Source organism: Panulirus ornatus, chromosome 12, assembly GCF_036320965.1.
Source record: "Panulirus ornatus isolate Po-2019 chromosome 12, ASM3632096v1, whole genome shotgun sequence".
NCBI lineage: Eukaryota > Metazoa > Arthropoda > Malacostraca > Decapoda > Palinuridae > Panulirus > Panulirus ornatus.
In genome coordinates, this window is record NC_092235.1 from 22,631,748 (window position 1) to 22,653,417 (window position 21,670).

The window sequence follows — 21,670 nt, forward strand, 5'->3', positions numbered from 1 at the left end:
TCTCAATTTTAGAAACTTCTTAAATTTTTCTCTTTACATTACTTAATTTATTATTTTATGAGCACTGGATAGTGAGTCACTGGAAAATGGAGACCAGAAATACTTGAGCATAATTAATGGGAATACTTTCGTTACAATCAATTGCAGGAAGAGCCATACAGGAAATGGTTAGCTTGTGAATGTCTCACAAACATTTCTCAGATTCAAAGATTATGCATAATTTTGGTGTGAAGTATCACATGTAAATCATTTTTTAATAGCATTTCTTTGTTGTGATACCTTGCGTAGAGATGTTTTTTATTATGTTTAACTGTATTATGTAATCTTCATCTTTTCGTGGTACAACAACAAAGTTTTTCACCACAAAGAACTTCAAGATAATGTGATTTTTCCCTTAACAGTATCGCAACAGTGTGAACAGAGAAGCCTCAGCCCGCGTGGCAGCTCAGCGTGAAACTTTAGCAGCAAGACGAGAAGAGATAAATCGCATTGACAAGCGAGTGTCTGAACTGCAACAACGACTACACAGAAAAAGGCTTTTGAACCACCAATTGGCTTCACAGATAACAGCTGCTACTCAGGTATAGCAATTGTTCATGGTAACTTTCATGTAGATGAATATGTGATTGCTAATTAAGTAGACTTATCTAAGTGTATGTAAGCCCCTCTTTACCCATCAGTATATGGGTATATAAAGTAGGTTTCATGGACTAAGATATGGAATGTAAATTTGATTGTATGTAATCATTTGAGTAAATCAGAAGATATTGGCTTTCATATTAGAGGAACTTGCTTATTGATCTTTTTTTTTTTACAAAATCCATCACTCAGAACCTAGCGATTACCTTAATATTTTGAATTAGCCCCTCAACAGTCAGTGCATGAGTGGATGAAAGTATTTCCACTTACAGTATCTTTTTTAGTGGAGTTGAACTTTAACTGGTATCAGTGAGATTTTTTTTTCTCTTTATACTCTTGTTGTAGAAAATACCCTTGGCATAGCAACCTCGTATTTTGGAGATCAAAATAAATAGCACATGCTGAAGTGCCACCCAGGAATCTTGACTTTTACTGCTTTAGTGCTTTAAAGTTGATAGAGAGAAATGCAGCTCCTTAATTAGAAATATTGAATAGTATTAAGAAATGTTTAGATATTTGGTGTATCATTTTGTGTTTTGCACATTGTCAAAGGTCAACTACCAGAACATCACATAACGTGTGCTGGAAAAAGAAATCCAAGTTTATAATGTAGCTGCACATCCCTTAACTTTACCTTTCTAACCTTGTTCTGCTGAAGTTTGATTGTAAGCCAGTACTTTAGTTTTTCTTCATATTTGGATCCCTGCACTGCTATTACCCAGGACCATTTTCTGTGAAAGTCCTGGTGTTACCCAGAACCCTTTCTAAAGACTCCTGCAGGCCAAGTCTAAGCAATTTCCAGTAGCAGGGCAGTGTGGATTCCTTTTGGAGTTAAAAGTTCTTTGATAAGAATGCACCCACAGTGCTACAACCTTGCCAAAGGTGAATTTTCACTTGTGATATAACTCTCGCAGGTGAAGCCTGGTAACACAACACATGTTCTGGTTTTGGAGTATTGTTCTTTACACCGAGAGTGTATTTGAGCAAAGGAGGCCATTCATCATAAATACATGGAGCTACTTTATGGTAGCAGGAAAAGGGAAACAAGTACAAAAAAATTTTCTTTATAGATAGATAGGTATAGGTATTGCTCAACTCCACCAACTTGTCGTTGTGCTGCAAGCGAATACTCAGTTTTGGCAGGGTTGTATCACTAAAGTAAAATATCACTTAAGAACTTACTCCAAAGGAGCCCATCCTTTCCCTTCTGCTGACTGCAGCTTATACTGTATGTATGTATAGTGTTACCAGTCTCCAAGAAAGTGGTTAGGAAGTATCATCACCGAACAAAGGGGAGTGCATTCTCATTGAGGACCTACTCACTTCAAAGGAGTCCATCATTTTCTTGTACCTGTATACCCTGCAGCAGGCTAATTTCACAAACCAGAAGACCCCTTTGGGTCTTTTGGTTTGTGAAATTAATGTATGCATATGTTTTAAAGTTGAAGGCACAGTCAGACATAAGTCCTTGTTTGTTACAGACTTTGAACAAGAATATAAAAACACAGACCTTTTCCCTATCTTTCTGATTCACCTACTTTCTTTCATTGTGTCCAGAAGTAAAAAAAGAAACATGAAAATGAGAAGTAAGATTTTGATCCTCCACCTCATCTTTCCATGTCACTGAAATTTGCAAATTAACATGAGAAAAGAGAGAAGAGAAAGACTGCAAAGACAGAAAGGAAATAAAAGAGTAGGATATATGTTTGATGCATGATGGTGAGAATATACTGCAGCTAGCCCAGTAGCTTGATTTATTCATGAGATGGAAAGTAAGATTGGCATTCATGACACAAAGAGTGTGAGATGGTTCCAGGGACCACTTAAAAGTTGTACGTTAGAATGGTAGTACTGCCATGGGCAATTGCTGTTGACAGTATACTACGTTCTACCTAGCTATAGTATGATTTACAAATTACTCTCCATTCTCAGGCCAAACAAGCTCAACTGAAAGCAGTACAACAAAAGGTGCTACGAGAAGGTGTCCACAGTGAATCTTCCATTGATGATGCCCACACTCCAGACCATCTCAAGGTACATAATACTTTCTGGATCAGACTTGAGATTAGTATTTTTGGATACTATCTGTGCACTCCAGGTGGAGAGAACTTTTCATTCTTTTTTCCCTTTTTCTTACCCTTATACATATGCCATGTCTTAAGCTTCCTCAGAAACACATACACTCCTCAGCTTACACTAGGGAATAACTAGGTTAGCTAGCTGTGAGCTAGCTGCTCCATTTGGGATTTAAACCCAGGACCAATAGATCATTGGGTCACTATGTTAGCCACTGCTTTATGAAGCTTTGTGCATGTATGTAGACTGTATTATGCTTCAATGTGTGGTGTGTCTTAGATGTGGATGTGAGAGTTAGGGCAAATGGTTTAGTGAAGAGAGAAGATATGATGACAGCCTTGTGTAAAATAAATTTTGGCAAAGCAGCTGAAGTGGATGGAATTAGATAAGATTTTCTCTGGAAAATGGGTTACAATTTTGTTGATTGGTTTTTCAAAACTTTCACTAGTATCAAATTTAGAGCACTAATTGGATTTTTCTGCTGTTTGAAATTCTAAACATACTCTTAAGAGGAAAATTTCATAAACAGATGGTGGTTGGAAAGAACTGAGCTCACTCGCAAGTGGATGGCTAGGTAGTAAGGTATCAATAAGAAATGAGGTGCTAATCAGGAACTAATTCTCTTGAAGACAATTGTTGAAATGTTGAGAAATAAATCCTGATTACCAGCTTGTGTCTCACTGCTACACTTTTGTTGGAATGAACAACATTCTTGTAGATGTCTACTGGAAAGACTGCTTAGTTTTAGAAGATAAGAGGATGAAAAGCATAAGATCAAAACAATAGCTATGTTGGCAGGATATGGTGTAAAAGTAGAAGGATGTATTTTATGTAAATGAAGATCCAGGAAATAAACACAGCCATAAGACACTTAGCAAATGAGTGCATGGGTTGAATTGTGGACAATGAGTGGTGCAGTGAGGTCATGTGCCGATGGCTTAGTTGGACTGACCATTTAAGGTTGCAAACAATACCATGATTTTGCCATACAGTAAATGCAACATAGAAGGAGGAAGGATGCTATAATCCTCAGGGGAGTCATGTCTAACCTCATGTTGTGAGTATTGGACTATCAAGTTCTATATTCAGGAAGGAATAGTTTTCTGCATTTATGAATTTTATGAAACTTCTTGTGTGCCTCACCAAACAAAAGTATCTTTTGATTCATTCTTAAGAATTTGTGGCTAGTGCTAGCAGTCAGATTGTATAAGTTATCAAATCAGTCTTGATATTTATAAAAGTAGTTAAGGGAAATGTGTATAATGAATAGAAAAATTTAAAGTGCCATTGACAATAATCCCAGCCATCTGATGTAGTCTTGCTTAAGGAATTCTCTGCCTACAGACATCCAACTCTGGGCACCTTTGACACTAGTAAGAAAACCAGGTCTTGTTTACTTCTAGGACTAAAGCCATGTGAACTATGCATGCATTTCCCTTTTTTCTGAAAATATGAAAGACTCATGATTCTGGACTAAACACTAAGATGAAGATGGGCAATCTGTAAAAAATGTAACTTTTTCTCTTAACAGATTCCTCGAGGAGAGGATTTAGGAGAATTTGGTCCCAATAAGAATGACCCAAAGTACCAGACACTGCCATACAATACCAAGTTTTCTGTTACTTTCAAGTCAAAGAATGGTCAGGGAGGCGATTCTGATTCTGCTCCATCAACTCCTACCAGCACTATCCCTCCCAGTGCTCTTTCTGAGGCACAAGTGTCATCTGGACAAACTCCAACAACCCCTACCAGTCCACCAATCATCACAACAACTAGTGGCCCACCCAACACCACAGCATCAAGTGGCCCTCTTAGCACCACAGCAACAACTAGTGGTCCTGTAACGACCACCTCAACCATTGGACTGGCTAATACTACGGCAACTAGTAGTGCACCTAACACAGGACCTGTCAATGGTGCAGTCGTAACAAGGACTGTCCACAGCATCCCCACACATCCTCCGTCCCGTGGACATGCCCATGCTCCAGCACTTAGCCAGTCACAGTTGCCACAGGTTCCTCAGCTCAGTCAGCAACAGCAGTCATCTGGGCCACTTAAGCCAACTCCCAACCCTGCCATGACACCCAGGTAACATATGAGTTCATAATCCAATTCCATATTAGGTAATTTGTAAGGAGAGGGGGTTGAAAGAAAAGATGAAAATACAGCATTACTTATTTGAATGATACATCTAAGAATTCAACTACAATATTTTGAGAAAGACAGTTCAGATCATCATTATTTTCTTGCAGTGCAAAAGCATATTGATATGGGCTCTTTTTGAAGTTGTCTGACACCTATGTTCTTTTACACATATATTGGTAAACTTTGTTTTGTCCTGCAGAGTTTATGGGCCAAGTGCACAGCAATTTAACCAGCGGGTGCAGCCTTTGGGTCAGAACCAGGTAACGTATAATTCTATTTATGATCCACGTCATTTGTGCCTCCCAAATTAATTCTCTGTTATTCTGGTACTTCATAGTGTATCCCTGCAAAGCCATTTTCTGATAAGTTTACACTGCAGTTTACTTTGAAGAAATTTTTTGTTAAAGTATAGGGAGTTAACTTCATTATAGCGAAGATCTACTTTGAGAATAGTAGTTTTTTGATGTATGTAATAAGACTGTATTTCATATAAGACACAGGACTGTGCCCAATCAACTGTAATAAGACACTATGCCTAACATAATATAGTTTGACATTCAATGATGTACCTAACTTGTTCTTCTGTAACGATCAAGTGACGTGTTGTGACCGATCTTTGTGCTTTTGAAATTTACATGGATATTTGATGGTCTCCATTGTTATGGGAATTAAAGTTTATTTTAGTCACACTGAAAACGTAAAAGTTTGTAGAAGTTTGTAGAATTGACATGCTTATATGTACATTGACAATATGTGTTTTAGCTGTAATTCCACAGTAACATTGGCTTTAACTAGTCAGCATTCAAAGTTGCATGGATAGAATACTGTTGTGGTGCAGAATTTGTACTTGCACAGTATTGAGGGCTCATGAAATAGGAAAGGGCTGGAGGTGGTTTGTGTTGGAACAGCTGTGGCTACAGCTACTAGTTCTGCATTTAGTGAATAATATCTTTTTTTATATATGATCATCAGTTTCAGTTAATATGAATTACTACTGTATTGCTTAACTTAATATTCCATGGTTATCTCTTGGTAAAAGCTTAGCTTTGTCAGTATCAAGCTTTTTTGTGTATATATAAGGTGAACCACATATTAAGAACTATGGTATGCGACTTGATATATATGACGTACACATGAAATTAGTTACATTTTCATCACAGCTTACACAACAGACTCACATCCACCTAAAGATCCCACCACATTCATAATCACACATGAGCCAACTTGTACCTGTAAAGGCACCCAGAGAAGACACACCCGACCTGTGCCAGTGATGGCGTAACCGAGAGTGGGCTCATATTGAGAAGAGCCCATGATGGGCTTAGTCATGGTAAATTTTTACATACACACGCAGACAAAGAATTACTTCAATAGCATTAGAGTAGTGAATGAATGGAATAAACTGAATGAGGAAACAGTAAACGAGGTAAGAATGTAGAAGTTTAAAAAGTTTTAAGGTAATAGTGTTGGTTCAAGAGAGGATGCCTCTTGAGTGTAAAACTCCCTTCTCTGACAGTACAGATTGGTAATTACACATATATTTACCTTTTCCTCCCATTTACATTTTTCTTCATAGAATGAACTTATTTAAGAATTTATTTTGATGAATAGTCTTTTGTATTCTGATGTGTAATAGATACTTTATTGACAGGAAATCATTTATCTTGTATTTTTACAAAACTAATCATATGTTCATTGACTTAACAAGTATGGTTTTGAATGTGAAATCAAGGTTGCGACATCCTACAAAGACCTAGACAGGCCTCTCATTTTGTCATTTATAGGTTTAGTGAAATTCAAGATAAAGTGATGAAGATTGGATAGAGAAAGATGAGACCAAGCTATATTTAATACTTCCAAGTGAACAAAATACAGAAATGTTTCGATAGGGTTTTAGGGGTGTGGCTCTCTGTCAATAGAGAACCACATTAGGATCATTGTAAGAGAGAGAGACAGAGAAACTATGTTGACTGTTGTCAAAATTCCTCTCAAGTGCATGGATAAAGCATTAAGAAAATTATTCAGTGCTTGTAGTAGACCCAAGTTTGAACACGCATCCTCTGGTCACCCAACAAAAGAAAACTTAAAGATATTTTAAGGAGGTCCAACTGTGGTCATGAAGATTGTAGCTGAGATATGATGTCCTTAGTAACAGGGAGAAGTTAGCTGTCAGAGATTTGCCCAATATAGAGGAAAGAAATGAAAAAGGAGTAACAAGATTAGACCTTACATGTTCTGAGGTCATTTTGACAGAGTTGATGATAAGCAGCTCTTTGATATATGGAGATACCAATGAAGGAGATGACACAAGAAATTGAATGAGGAAAGAGTTTGAAAAAATTTTGAAAATACATAATTGTATATTACTGAATGATTGAAATAAACCAAGTGGAGAAATGGTGAATGCAGAGAGCTGTAGAAGATTTAAGAAATTGTATGGTAGGGAACAGAGGTTAAGAGATAAGGCTCCACAACTGTAAATATCTCTCCCATTTGCACATATAGGTAATTCCAAACACACACACTCACACACACATTATCCTGGTGGAGGGAAACAAAAGTCACATGAGTTTACATGAGAAAGACAGACAACAGGAAGTCTGATTGGCCTGTGACTGGGTTGTATGAAAAAAGATTATTTGACAAGAAGAATTTAATTCCAGTCACTACTTTTTTAAGCTGTCACTGACTCCCCATTGCTGCACATTAGCCTTCTAGTGTTCCTGTTACCGCAGCCTCCTTGAAATGGGTTGAGGTCACCATTGGAATACCACAAGGTTTTGTTTTGGGACCATTACTATTCCTGATCTATGTAAATGTTAACCAGCAGATATTATGATTGCATTCAAGTTCATGGATAATGAAATATTCAGCAAGCTGTTCATGGACTATGTAAGACCAAAACTAGAATATGCTTCCCAAGTTTGATCACTCCACCTAAAGAAGAACAAAGAGCTAATAGAGAAGGTCCAAAGGAGGGCATCACAAATGGTCCCTGAATTAAGAGAACAGGGAATGGTTAGAGCTCCTCAATTTGCCTACTGTGAATGAGAGAAGAGAGATAACCTGATTACAGCTTTAAGTTTTTGAACTAAATTGATGATGTAGACAGTGAACTATGTAGGCATAGAACAACCAGAGGACACAATGTGAAATAACCAAGAAACTTGTGAAGAAAGATGTAAAGAAGTGCTTATGGCAGTAAAGAAGTGCTTATGGCATAAGAGTTGTAGATAAATGGAATAGACTGGATAATGGAATAGCAAATCCAGAGAGCATATAGAAGTTTTAAGAAGTTGCATGATAGTAGATAAGATTCAAAAGGCAGGATCCGGTGAGTGTAGAACTCCCACCCCGTACAGTACAGATAGATGTTTATAAGTTAACACATACACATAGAATGACCGAGCATATGGTTAATGCAAACACCATACATAAATTTAAGTTGTTTGATGGTAGAGAATGTGTAATACTCCTTCCCCGTACAGTACAAAATAGGCAATACATATGTTTGTTTTTGTTTATATATTTTGTTTACATGTGTTTATATACATAGATGGCTACATACTAATGCAGAGTACCCTGTTGTTTTGCTTTCTTTACTGACACTGACATTGTGGATGCATGGCAGGACTACTGGCTTGAGTGGTATTATGGTTGACAATTTTGAGGGTTGTATTGGTAGTTAACTGGTTGTAGTGTAGCGGTAACTAACACATGACCCCTTCTTGTCCCCAGGACTCTCGCACCCTCCTACCCCCAACCTCCCTCTCTGTCTCCTTCACTCAGGTGAGTCCCCCAAACTAACAGGTCACACACTGATGTCAACTTACATTTGCTGTTGTATTAACCTTATTTATTCAGGATCATTTCCATGAATAGTTTGATGATTGAGAATCATTAGTTGAGATCAGTAAAGTTTTTTTATTTAACTTATATCACTTAGGCCAAAATTTGATGTATTTTTTTCCCTTACAACCATGTATTTATTATTTCATTGTAATTACCATTTTATTATTAGGGATTCAAAAGATAATTAAATGACACACACAGCTTAAACTATAATTACTATCATGATTTTTTTTTCCATTTTCAACATTTTGTATCTTCTTGTAAGTAGATATTGTTTTGCTGCATCTTATTAACACTAGCTAGTAACATGTATTTAGCTGAAAGTCCAAATATACAAAACAAGAATGAATGAGAAATTCAGTCCATAATTACATATGAAACATTGTTGTGTACACAGATTATGGTAGCGACTCATAATTACTTTTTCTCATTGAAATCCCTATATTATTACCAGGATTAGGGTGGATTTTTCAGATTATTTTCAGTATAGTATAAGGACCTTGCTGAAAATGATGAGGTAAACCAGTAAGGTTACAACTTATAAGTTAGAGTTGTAGGGTTGCTTGTAAAGCCAATTCTCGGATGGTTTGAATTAAGAACCCAGACATAGACATTGTGTTGGATCGCAATGAAGTTGACCCATAGGTAGATGGATTCATTTGAATGTTTCAGCATCTGAGTTATAATGACTGTCTTTAGAATTGATTAGGGAAGAAACATGAACCATCATGAAAATCTGTCCCCTGATCTTATTGCACATTTTCTGTAAAAATATAAAAGTAGGGTTTATGCTCAGGTTTATATATATGATGTTTGTTTGCTGATAGGCACAGCTTGTTCATAGTCTCTATCCACATAAAGTTTTTGTATGATTTATCTTAACATCTTACATTTGTTATAGAAATTGAGTCCTGGGGTGATGACGCACACACAGAATCGGACATTACTTCTCTCTTCACACCATCCTCAGGTTAGTGGTGTGTATGATAGGTAATCTTATAAGGAACTTTGATTCCTCAACAAATTATCAGCATTTCCAGCTTTAGATGATATATTGATCACAAATAAGTCAGCATTGAATGAAGTATGTTCATGTTAAAGAACTCTATAGAGTCAAATACCTGTATTTGTTGGATATGGTTCCATTTGTAAGGATTAAGTATATAAGGGATAGAATGAATTGGATCATTGTATGGTATGGGTGGGCAGTGATGTGCTTTCAGTGAGCTGAACCAGGGCTATTGAAGTGGTAAGGCAAATCGCAGCATTTTCTGTGTGGCTTGCCTTTAGGTTCTGGTATCAGTACATTATGTACACATAACCCATCATGGAGTATTTAAAACTGCAATTTGATTTCAAGGATGTGGAGAACCTACGAGCTCTAGGAAGTAACACTGGTGGAGAGGGAAGTGAAGATGGCACCTCAAGTAACGACAGTAACCGTAACAAACCTGCCTTACCACCAAAACCAGCTGTACCCTCCAAGCCTCTTCCTCCCCCACGCCAGAAGGGAGATCCATTAGCTGCCAGTAATGAGTCCCTCAATACCTCTTTGTCAACTGGCCGAGGAGGTAGTCAGGGGCGATCCCCTCAAGGATATAGGTGAGAAAACAGTTTCATTTGAAGACTGGTTTTAACTTCACAAAGAGCTAACATTCTGAATAACTGTTTTTTCTTTTTTTTTTGTAAATGCTGTTATGTTTGTTCCAGGTAGAAAGAAAATCTTGGAGAATTATGTATGGAAGTTATGATGGAGCTTTAGGAAAAGTAATGGAAGGGAATATAAGATGACATACTGGGAGTTTTCTTGAAAGATTGATGAAACCCATTCAGGTGTGTGATAAGTACCCATGTGTTTGCTGGTGGCTTCGTTGAATATATTCATGATTGGAGTTGGGTCAGAATACTGGATAGTATGGGGATGAAGAAATAATGTGGCGATTGTACATTGTGGACTACAGATGAAAGATGTATCATAATATACGCTTAGAAAGTCCTGGAAGACATAGTTCTCAATTTTCACTTAGAATTAATTTCTAGTTAAAATGACAGGCATGAAAGATTCATTAAAGTATTACCTCTGAAAAAACATTCACCAGGTTCGGTGAAGGAAAACATTATAAGCTTGCACAGCCTAAAGTAGCTAGCAGCCACTAAAAGTACATAGGAGTGTAGAGCGGTTAAATATGAAAAGGAGCTTATCAGGTATGCAAGAAGCCTTATCCCCCTCCCAATACATTTTCAAAGGCAATGTCAAATGTACGTTTTAGGTGTATATCATCTCTCCTTTGGCCTTAATTTCCACCTGCAGACATCTGGGCATAGAACTGGCAAGGTTCCTAAAATATTATAGGTCCATGTTTTACATCCATAAAGTCTTGATTTGAATGAGGCGAGGCTCTGATGAGGTTTTGCAAGAAGCAATCACCTGATCATTCATTTTGAGGACCGAGTGTGCCTCAAAATTTCATGTGCACCCTCAATTTCTTGCTTCCAGGTGAGAATTCAGGCTATCTCTTCCTCAAAAAGGTAAGGGTCAACCATATTGAAGCACAGATGGAAGAAATACAGTGCCTAGAAGCAAAAGTCTCAAAATGAAGTGGCAGTCAGGATGAGTATAAAAAGAGCACCCTTCCCTCAAGATAGCCTGAGGCACAATGAGGTGGCCTGTTTGTACCCAGACTTTTAAAAACAGTAGTCTCAGTGACCAGATGTATGATGATTTTACCCTAAGAGCGACACATGCTTGTATCTTTGAAAATATATGGAGGGTGGACAGTGTTTCTTGCAGAACTAATCCAGGTATGATGGTTATGGTCACAGGCTGTGGCTTCCAGCAACCTAACTGAGCAGAGGAACAACATTACAGCTTGGTCCTAGACAAATGTGATGGTTGAATGCCTCCAGACTCTTATAAGGGATATACAATAAGGATTGGTTTATGTCTACTAGGATTCTAATTTAAGGGATGGATAAGTAAGGAAAAGCCTTAATATCTCAAAAAATATTTACATGTTTGATATGTACTGCTATTTTGCTCTGATATGCTCATATAAACATTCTCATCAACCACTTATGCTACGTGTAACTATTGATAACATTGTATTTTTTTAACACGTTTCCGTACCATTTTTTAGGGAAAGAGGTGATAATATCTTGAATAGTCTTCAAAACTGAGGTAATGCTATTTTTGAGATCTCACTCATACATCACTTACTTAGATGATACCATCTGTTATGTGTTGTGTCATCATTTACTCTACTATTTTCTCCATGAGTTAATTCTTTTGATATATAGGCATTATTGGTATGTGAATATTATCTCAAAAAATGAAGCATTGATAATGCTCGTGATGATATGGCTACTGGCAGACATACATGGAAATGGCAGGCATGAGAGTGAGATTTTAGAATAGCATCAAGTGTTTTGCCATTGCAAGGGGTACTTAAAAAATGACATATCTACTTTATATCATCAAAACATAGGCTTGTGCCAGGCCACATTCTGTTACCCGAGACTGGACCGGTACTTACAAAGAATCACAACACAAAGTGGTCAGGTTTTTATGCTATCAATTTTCTTATTTTACCACTTATCACTTTAGCTTTTTATATCTGTATATCTTTGATTGCAGGTTAGGGAGGTAAATGCAAGAGTCCTGGAAAGAGGGGCAAGTATGAAGTCTGTTGGGGATGAGAGAGCTTGGGAAGTGAGTCAGTTGTTGTTCGCTGATGATACAGCGCTGGTGGCTGATTCATGTGAGAAACTGCAGAAGCTGGTGACTGAGTTTGGTAAAGTGTGTGGAAGAAGAAAGTTAAGAGTAAATGTGAATAAGAGCAAGGTTATTAGGTACAGTAGGGGTGAGGGTCAAGTTAATTGGGAGGTGAGTTTGAATGGAGAAAAACTGGAGGAAGTGAAGTGTTTTAGATATCTGGGAGTGGATCTGTCAGTGGATGGAACCATGGAAGCGGAAGTGGATCATAGGGTGGGGGAGGGGGCGAAAATTTTGGGAGCCTTGAAAAATGTGTGGAAGTCGAGAACATTATCTCGGAAAGCAAAAATGGGTATGTTTGAAGGAATAGTGGTTCCAACAATGTTGTATGGTTGCGAGGCATGGGCTATGGATAGAGATGTGCACAGGAGGATGGATGTGCTGGAAATGAGATGTTTGAGGAAAATGTGTGGTGTGAGGTGGTTTGATCGAGTAAGTAACGTAAGGGTAAGAGAGATGTGTGGAAATAAAAAGAGCGTGGTTGAGAGAGCAGAAGAGGGTGTTTTGAAATGGTTTGGGCACATGGAGAGAATGAGTGAGGAAAGATTGACCAAGAGGATATATGTGTCGGAGGTGGAGGGAACGAGGAGAAGAGGGAGACCAAATTGGAGGTGGAAAGATGGAGTGAAAAAGATTTTGTGTGATCGGGGCCTGAACATGCAGGAGGGTGAAAGGAGGGCAAGGAATAGAGTGAATTGGAGCGATGTGGTATACAGGGGTTGACGTGCTGTCAGTGGATTGAATCAAGGCATGTGAAGCGTCTGGGGTAAACCATGGAAAGCTGTGTAGGTATGTATATTTGCGTGTGTGGACGTGTGTATGTACATGTGTATGGGGGGGGGGGTTGGGCCATTTCTTTCGTCTGTTTCCTTGCGCTACCTCGCAAACGCGGGAGACAGCGACAAAGTATAAAAAAAAAAAAAAAAAAATCTTTGATTGCAGATCCTAGAAATTATTTACACTGATTCCTCAGTACTCCAGCCAGCGAAAGAGAAATTGAGGCTTCTAACTTGCTATGCCTTACTAACCATGTATGAAAATATCCATCTGCCAGTCTTTATTTTCAACCTCTGCATTTAGACTGATTTATAACCCTTCTCTCACTTCCAGTTTTAAGAGTTAAACAGTTTCTGGTTTCTTGGCAATGAGTCTTTCAATTTTTACAGCAAGCGATAACAACCTGACATTGCGGTTTTAATCCTTAGTCTTATGTATACTGTCATTGGCTGCAAACTCTACCCAGTTACTATGCTGGATGTCTTTAATTGGGTGTTTCATCTTAAAATCCAGAATTTTATACCATATTTTCAGCATTTGCACAAGTGTATGCCCTAGAAGCAATTTTATTTGCCAGTACCTCTGTAAATGCATTGAAGCACTGCACAAACTTTCTTTATTCTACAAACTCTTAAGAAAGCAGAAACTCCATTTCCAGTCAATCCTGCACAGTTATTGTATGCAGTTCTATGTTTTGTGCAGTAACCAGTGATTGCACTGAACAAAGTATTATGATGGGTTGATTTTCAATTGTGAGATTTGTCATATATACTTACTCTTTCTCTAGATAGATTAACCTGGCATAGAGTAGTAATTGATAGTGGATGCTTGTGTGAAGAAAGTTTTATCTTTTTTAATGTACAAAAATTTTTCAGGTATGCAAGTCAAAATGTGATAATGTCAACATATACTCAGCAGCAAGCAACAGGTGCAGATAATCAGCCTGGAGATGGCAGTGAAGATAATGCTCGAACAAAAGTGGTTAATAATAGCCTTAATAATAGCGTGAACAATAACAGTGTATCTGCTAAATCTGATGCTGATGGTGGAGAGAAAGTTCATGTCTCAATTAATCGACGTATTGAAATGCCTCCAGATTTTATGTTCCCTGAAGATGAAACTCCACCATCTGATCTTCTTGGTCGAAGAGTGGAAGAAATAGAGAATGGCAGTGCAGATTCCCAAGTTAGTTCTAATAAAGAAAATGTAACGGATTCAGTTGATTGTGCGAACATACTACCATTAAGTGAACTAGAAAAATTGCGAATTGATAAATCAAAAGAAGATAAAAGCAGTCAAGAAGATTCTAATTGTACCACTAGCATTACTCATTTACCCAGTGATGATTCTCGACAACCAGATGGTGCAGATATGACTTCTGTGCTAAGTGAAGAGGGTCGATCAGGTAAGACCAAAAGCTTCCTGTTAGTGTTGGTTATCTGATACAATAATCAGTGTAATTCATTGATGGTTTTAAGTATGAGGTTCAGTATTTTGCTTTGTGATTACATTGTTTTTCTAGTCATAGTATAGTTCCCTTGATAACAAAGCTGCTTCAATGGCAAGGAAGAGCCTTCTTTCTTTGTCAGGGATGAATGCTGACTACACAAAAAATAGCTGACAAATATCAGAAAGAAAGATTTGACAAAAACAGTCCTCGACCTTGATTTTACAGTGTGAATGGTTTTTGGGTCATCTTGTGTTAAGAATTTTTTTTCCAGAACAGCAACTGCTCTTCATATTATTAGGATTCATGTTATAGTGTTAAATTTTCATCAATGTAAGTTTTATATTTTAGTAGAAGCATTATTAAATCTAATCGTCAGAATTTGAGTGCTGTGCTTATGCTGTTGAAACTTAAGATTATCATTTTTTTTTCTTTATATAAACCATTAATGTCACCCTGGTTTTGGGACTGCATCTAATCAACTGCAACTTTTTATTAGTTTTCAGTAGAAAAACTTTCAGTGCATTACTTTTCTACACAATAAAGACATTATATATGTAAAACCTCATTTTGAATTTGAACATCTAAAAATTTTTTTTCTGCTTTTGTTATTCAACTTGCATTCAGCATTTTTCAGTAGAGCAATTTTTTTTTCATGCAGAAACCCTGTTTTGTTCACCTGTTCATTGATAGATACAGTATGTTTTTTCTTCCTGTTTAGCAGGAGATTCACTTTGTGTCTTCATATAAGTGTAGTTGAGAAGACATCACTGAAATGTATATGGTAGGAAACTTTTTCATCCTTGATTTTTCTGTGAACTATAAAACCTTTTACACTTTCCTGTAACAGAAAGCGAGGTTGAAAGAAGCAGCGCCTCAACGATCCCAGCTACCGTCTCCACTTCCGCCATCAGTAATAACAACAATAATAATAATAATAGTAATAATAATAATATTAATAATAATAATAACAATAATAATAATAATAATAACTCGAGTGGTGGGGGTGTTGTGGTTCGACGAATAAAAAAAGGTAACCTCAAAACCAAGAACTCCTCACGTGTGCCTCGAAGGGTGAGTTTTGACCCTCTTGCTCTTCTTCTGGATGCTTCTCTTGAAGGAGAACTTGAACTTGTCCGTCGGACTGCTATGGAAGTGACTAATCCTTCTGCTGCAAATGATGAGGGAATTACTGCACTTCACAATGCCATATGTGCTGGACACCTTGACATAGTGACTTTCCTTGTAACCTTTGGGTGTGATGTCAATGCTCAAGACTCTGATGGATGGTAAGTGTGTTGATTTTTAGACCTGTGAATGAGGAAACAAGTTTGAGGAAATAGGATGAATATTGTTTCTGTATGAAAAATTAATGCATCACAAAAATTATTAGATTACAGTATACAAGATTTAAGCTTTATGGTCATATCAGAGGTTTAAAATCACTTTTATGTCATGAAGCGTTCTAGATGGTAATGGTTGATTAGATTTAAAAAGATCTAAGATGGTTTTTTTGAAAAAAGTCTAGAAGAGCTAGTGAGAAGTGAAGTAGAGATTTTGATGTAATTCATGTAAAAAAAAAATTAAATCATGGAGGAACTTTTGTAACCCATGAGTGAGTGATGTCTCCCTTTGCATTATTGTACTTCACAATCATAATATCCTAGGACTCCCCTGCACTGTGCTGCCTCCTGCAACAATGTCGCCATGGTACGGTTCCTGGTAGAACATGGTGCATGCATCTTGGCTACTACTTTATCTGACCATGAGACTGCTGCTGAGAAGTGTGAACAGGATGAGGAAGGCTACGATGGATGTTCTCAGTACCTCTATAGTGAGTTATTAGATTCTATATGTTCGGCATATTTTGCTTTTATTTTCATTGAATATGTTATCATTTAACTGTATTCCCATTTAGATAGGAGAGTTCAAGTACTGATAGCCTCACAGACGACCTGAGTTTATAAGCAATAATACCTTGGCTCTATCTTCCTTTACTGCAACTCATGCTTTGCCCATTTCCCACTACATAATTCCCTTTGCTTCATCCATTTGCCTCTTCTTCTTCTCTTCCATGTCTTTTAGCCTTCCTTATTTTCCCTTTTCCTATCTGTGCTTCCCTTTTTGTAACACTGTTTTCCCATCACCACACTTACCGGTAATCATCCTTTTACAATCTTGCCTTTGCCTTTACCAATATCTAAATTTCACCCCTACTCCAACACCTTTGCTTTTTATCTTCCTGCACCCTTATCGACCAGCTCTTGCTTTTCAATATCCCAGACTCCTCCCTACCCCTTGCTTGTAGCCTCATCTCATTAAAGAATTGTGAGTTTGAGGCATAAAGAAGTAATTGGACATTTTTAATACACATCCCTTCTAATTACCCTGCTAACCTGTGTCATATTTTGCTTTGAAATAAATATTTTTTTTCTTGAAAAAAATTTTTGTACATGCTATAATACTTTAATTTTCATCATGCAGGTGTTCAAGAAAAACTTGGTATAATGAATGGAGGTGTAGTGTATGCTGTGTATGAGTACGAAAGCCAAGCTAGTGATGAGCTTAGTTTCCATTGTGGTGATGCCATTACTGTACTGCGCCGTGGTGATGAATATGAGCGTGAATGGTGGTGGGGACAACTTCAGGATGTGCAAGGATATATTCCAAGGAATTTATTAGGGGTAAGAATAGTTGCAATTAAGATGCTGCATATAATAATGTTCATTACAAATCACAGTATGAAAATAATTTTTAGCATATTTCATGATAAATACTGATAAAGATTTATTGCCTATATAAGAAGCAAGATGGTGATTTTTCAAACCTCTTGATATTGCATGTACCTGCATTTATCACCATAATGAACAAGATGTTGGTTTAGCTTCATCACTGCAATTTGGATCACTTTCTTCATGCTTGCTTGAGTTAGAAATTAACAGAAAAAAATGGTCTATTCTTTTGGATTGCAGCTTTATCCCCGTGTGAAGAATCCTCTCCGTGATTCCTGAGAATTTTGGACATCAAGAACCTACTTTGAATCCCATCAACCTACTAATGCTACAAGGTCGTAACTGAATGCTTAGCATTTGCTGGAAATTTATCAACGTGATGTTCTGCATCCCCATAATTAGTCATAGGAATGGTGATCATTTCTTGAGTCAATGTGGTACATGTGATATACTGTACTATTTTCTGTTATTTAGATGACATGATGCTGAGCAAAACTTAGGACGTGAAGACTTAATGCTGACGTAAAAAGTGAGACAGACCTTGACTTCAATGCTGCATCATTTTTGGTGATAGATATGTGGTCATTTTAAGTAGCTGTACTGAGACACATAGCACTCAGTTACAGTTTATCAGATATTTGATTCCATATTTTTGAGAAAACTATCGAAATACTACACTTCTATTACCAAAGGAGCATCGTTTTGTTGAATGTTTATTGAAGCAGACCAGTGCCTTATGTAACAGACAATTTGCAGTTGCTAGTGTTCTCTGTGATGGAGGCTGAACCACAACCATACTGATGTACTCTCTGTAACATATTACATATCTTTACAAGTTTTGTATATAAATGTGTATATATATAGATATACATACATATATATGTATATATATATATAAATATATATATCAGACGATGCATATTCTGTACTGCTTTGGATGATGTTAGGTATTATTTTTATGAGAATGCATAACTGCATTGACACCACTAGAGCAAAGGTTTTTAATGACTGGAGTAAGATTGTGAATAAAATGGAATCCACTGTTATACACCATATCATAAGACATGAAAACCAATGTTAAAGCCTAAAGAAATTTACAGTTGCCCTTCACACACCAGCAATATTAATTCCGAGGAAAAGTTGCAATGGTCTGAAGCTTGTATGAATGTCCTTTTTCAGTGGAATGGAGCCTTGGAACAGAGCTATTTTTCTAGCATGACGACTACACAATATTGTTAATATTTTACTATTAATTGTACTGATATACACAATTGAAATAAAAAGTTGCCATATAACTCATGTATTATTTCTTCCATTACTGCAGAAATGTGGAAAACGGAGAACTAAGGGGCTCAAGCAAAATCATTGTTTATTCTCTGGACATCATAACAAAGATGTAATAGAACTGACCTTGGATTGCCTGTCTTTGATTACCTTCTTCATCAACAGCTTTAGTTGTATGCACAAACTGACCATGGATTTCAATGTTATGTAAAGAAATCCTGGCCTTGGTGGTGTTTATATGGCCAGGGGTGTAGAGAGCTGACCCAGACCCTGGGGAAGAGTGACCTACTTCCTGGCTTAGCGAAGTAGCATCAAGAATGAATGAAGAATTGGCCTCATTCACTTACACCCACCCTTGCTGTTCAAGGCCTGAACATACAGAGTTGTTTAAAGGTATGTAAAAGATAGAATGAATTGGAGTGATGTGTTATGCAGATGATTTTCTGTCAATGGAATGAACCATCATATGTGAAATAGTCGGGGAAACCATGGAGAGGTCTGTAGAGTCTGGTTGTGGCTATGGGAGTAGATATGAGTAATGAAGCCATTTCTTCGTCTTTCCGTGTCACTACCACACTAACATGGAAAAAAGCAAAGTAAAAAGAGATAGACTAGGTATTAGTGATGGAGGATTTATGCAAAACTGTAACGTGGCAGTTGAAGGTATGATATGGGAGCATGGGGTATCCAGTATGGTAAAGAGAAATGGTGAACAGCTTGTTATGTGCTGAATAAAGGACCGGTAACTGGGAATATGCTTGTTTAAAAAGTGGAACATATATAAGTGTACATAGGTAAATAGGGAAGATGGTCAGTGGGTATAATTGGACGTGGTATTATTTGATAGTTTTGCTAAAGAGAGACCTATAAATGTGAATGTGCTGAGATAGGCAGCTGGTAGGATGTTTGATCATTAACTGTTGAGGGTAAGGATGAAGATTTATGAAGGCTTTTGTAAACAAGGAAGCATTATGTATGAGAAGAGGGTAGCAAAAGTAAATAAGCTTGGAAACAAAACTTATATAAACACCAGGACAGACAGAGTAGAACGACAAAAGGTGATAACAGATTAAGCGAGGGGAGAGGCGAGGAATGAAAGGTATTTAAGGAAGCAGTGCAGTGCTGCCATGTGGAAGGGAAGCAGGTGAGAAAGGGTAGCGAGTGGTGGGATTATTAAGCTGATACACGCTTACCCCAACCTTCTTTCCTTTTCCCAACTCATCATCATGGTATTTGGAGTGGATGGCAGCCTTAAGATAGGAAGCATGGGTATACTGCTTACACATTTCACGAGTGGCAGAGAAGAACAGCTTTAAGGGTTAGTTATTTTAGCCAATCTGTTAACTTTCCAAAAGGATAAGGAGGAGGAGAGGGATTGCTATGAAAATACTGTAACATTGTGCAGTTGAATACTAACAATGAGAGGCAAGAAGGAAATACCTTTGGAACAGCAAATATCAAGAATAATATAGAAAAAACTTACCTATTTGAACTGTATCAAGAGGGAGCTGTACAGTTGTGGGGCACCATCTCTCGAATATTCCATACTATCATACAGATACTTTAATTTACATATGCTATCTATCCCTTAATTTGGCTCTCTTAATTCTGTTATCATCTTTGTTACCATCCTCAGGACCTTCTCTATTAGCTCTTTGTGCTTCTTTAGCCCAAAGATGGCTATTTATGAGATTAAAAGAACCTGAAATTTTCTTCTCTAAATCTACGAAATGAATATTAAGAACTAACAGCTTTGGCCCTTTACAAACAGAAGACATTAATGAAATAATAAGACCAATGGAGTAAAAGCTGACAATCAGTAAGTGAATTAATACTCTTAAGATCGGCAAAACTATTCTTTTCAGCACTGACCTGCTGGGATGTGTCACATCCCAGCAGGACGTCATAAGGGTCCAGATCCTCGTAGTAAAGAACATAATGACCTCAGGACATTCTTTAGAGACAACTGTATGCTGTATTATTCATCTATAGAGGACAATAAGCTATTGTCTTGAGGACGAGGTTAGGATGAAGCATTAACTTGAATTGTCCTTCCTTGAGGATGAGGTTAGGATGAAGCATTAACTTGAATTGTCCTTCCTTGAGGACGAGGTTAGGATAAAGCATTAACTTGAATTGTCCTTCCTTGAGGGTGAGGTTAGGATGAAGCATTAACTTGAATTGTCCTTCCTTGAGGGTGAGAGTAAAAAAAAAAAAAAATGGAAGGGAAAGGATACATAGGAAAATTAAGTAAATGTAATTAGGTAAATGTTCTCCGTCAATCAAGGTAGGGTTTTCTTTATAAAAACTAATTTTGAATAGCTCTTTGAAGCACAGAATATATCGAACTATGGTCAAACAAAAACAATAGTATCTTTTTTTCATCTCGGAAAAAATATAGAATGGAAAACTACTCGAATCTAACAAATGCTTCTATGGCGAGATGCTCCAATTGACACAGATTCCTATCTCTTACTTATGAGACACAATTTCTCTTAATTATGTGGTTTTTACATACACTTCAATTTTATTAAGTATATTAGTTACTTCATTGAGCGTGCCTCTCGTCCCTCCCCCCATCCTTCTCTGGCTCTTAACAAACACGTACGATACTGTGACCCTATTACAAATCTTAATATCTATCTCTTTGACTATCATATATTGTATCCTAGTCAGACTTAATATATCTCTGAATATATATATATAAAAAAAATGGTTTGCGCAGAGCGAAGGCGGCCGAGCGTCTCGGATGAACAAGAGAGCATCGAGTTCCGTGACGTCTGTCCCTCAACGGCTGTACTCCCACCCCCTCCGGTGTTCGTTTAAGCCATTGTTTATTTTATAGTTTTATTTCCTTACACTCATCTCAAGAATACTTTTCTCATGGGCCCGGGTCTTTTAATTATCCATATTTGAGTTTTATTACCTCATTATCAGGTCGCGAGA

At 37.3% G+C, this 21,670-nt stretch overlaps 1 protein-coding gene across 6 annotated transcripts in view; it reads left to right on the top strand.

Moving 5' to 3' along the window:
* ASPP (Ankyrin-repeat, SH3-domain, and Proline-rich-region containing Protein) overlaps window positions 1–18,735 on the top strand; it is a 317,152-nt gene extending 298,417 nt beyond the window's left edge. For 4 of the 6 annotated variants that reach the window (XM_071667486.1, XM_071667483.1, XM_071667485.1 and 1 more), the window contains 12 exons: window positions 402–581; window positions 2,572–2,673; window positions 4,247–4,803; window positions 5,060–5,120; window positions 8,599–8,649; window positions 9,614–9,682; window positions 10,073–10,314; window positions 14,137–14,666; window positions 15,559–15,997; window positions 16,376–16,542; window positions 17,193–17,392; window positions 17,681–18,735. In XM_071667486.1, the coding sequence (XP_071523587.1) occupies window positions 402–581; window positions 2,572–2,673; window positions 4,247–4,803; window positions 5,060–5,120; window positions 8,599–8,649; window positions 9,614–9,682; window positions 10,073–10,314; window positions 14,137–14,666; window positions 15,559–15,997; window positions 16,376–16,542; window positions 17,193–17,392; window positions 17,681–17,719 (2,637 nt within the window). In that variant the 3' untranslated portion in view covers window positions 17,720–18,735. The remainder of the gene's footprint in view (window positions 1–401; window positions 582–2,571; window positions 2,674–4,246; window positions 4,804–5,059; window positions 5,121–8,598; window positions 8,650–9,613; window positions 9,683–10,072; window positions 10,315–14,136; window positions 14,667–15,558; window positions 15,998–16,375; window positions 16,543–17,192; window positions 17,393–17,680) is intronic. The other 2 variants (XM_071667487.1, XM_071667489.1) reach the window with 2 other exon arrangements.
* The last annotated feature ends 2,935 nt before the right edge of the window (window positions 18,736–21,670 follow it).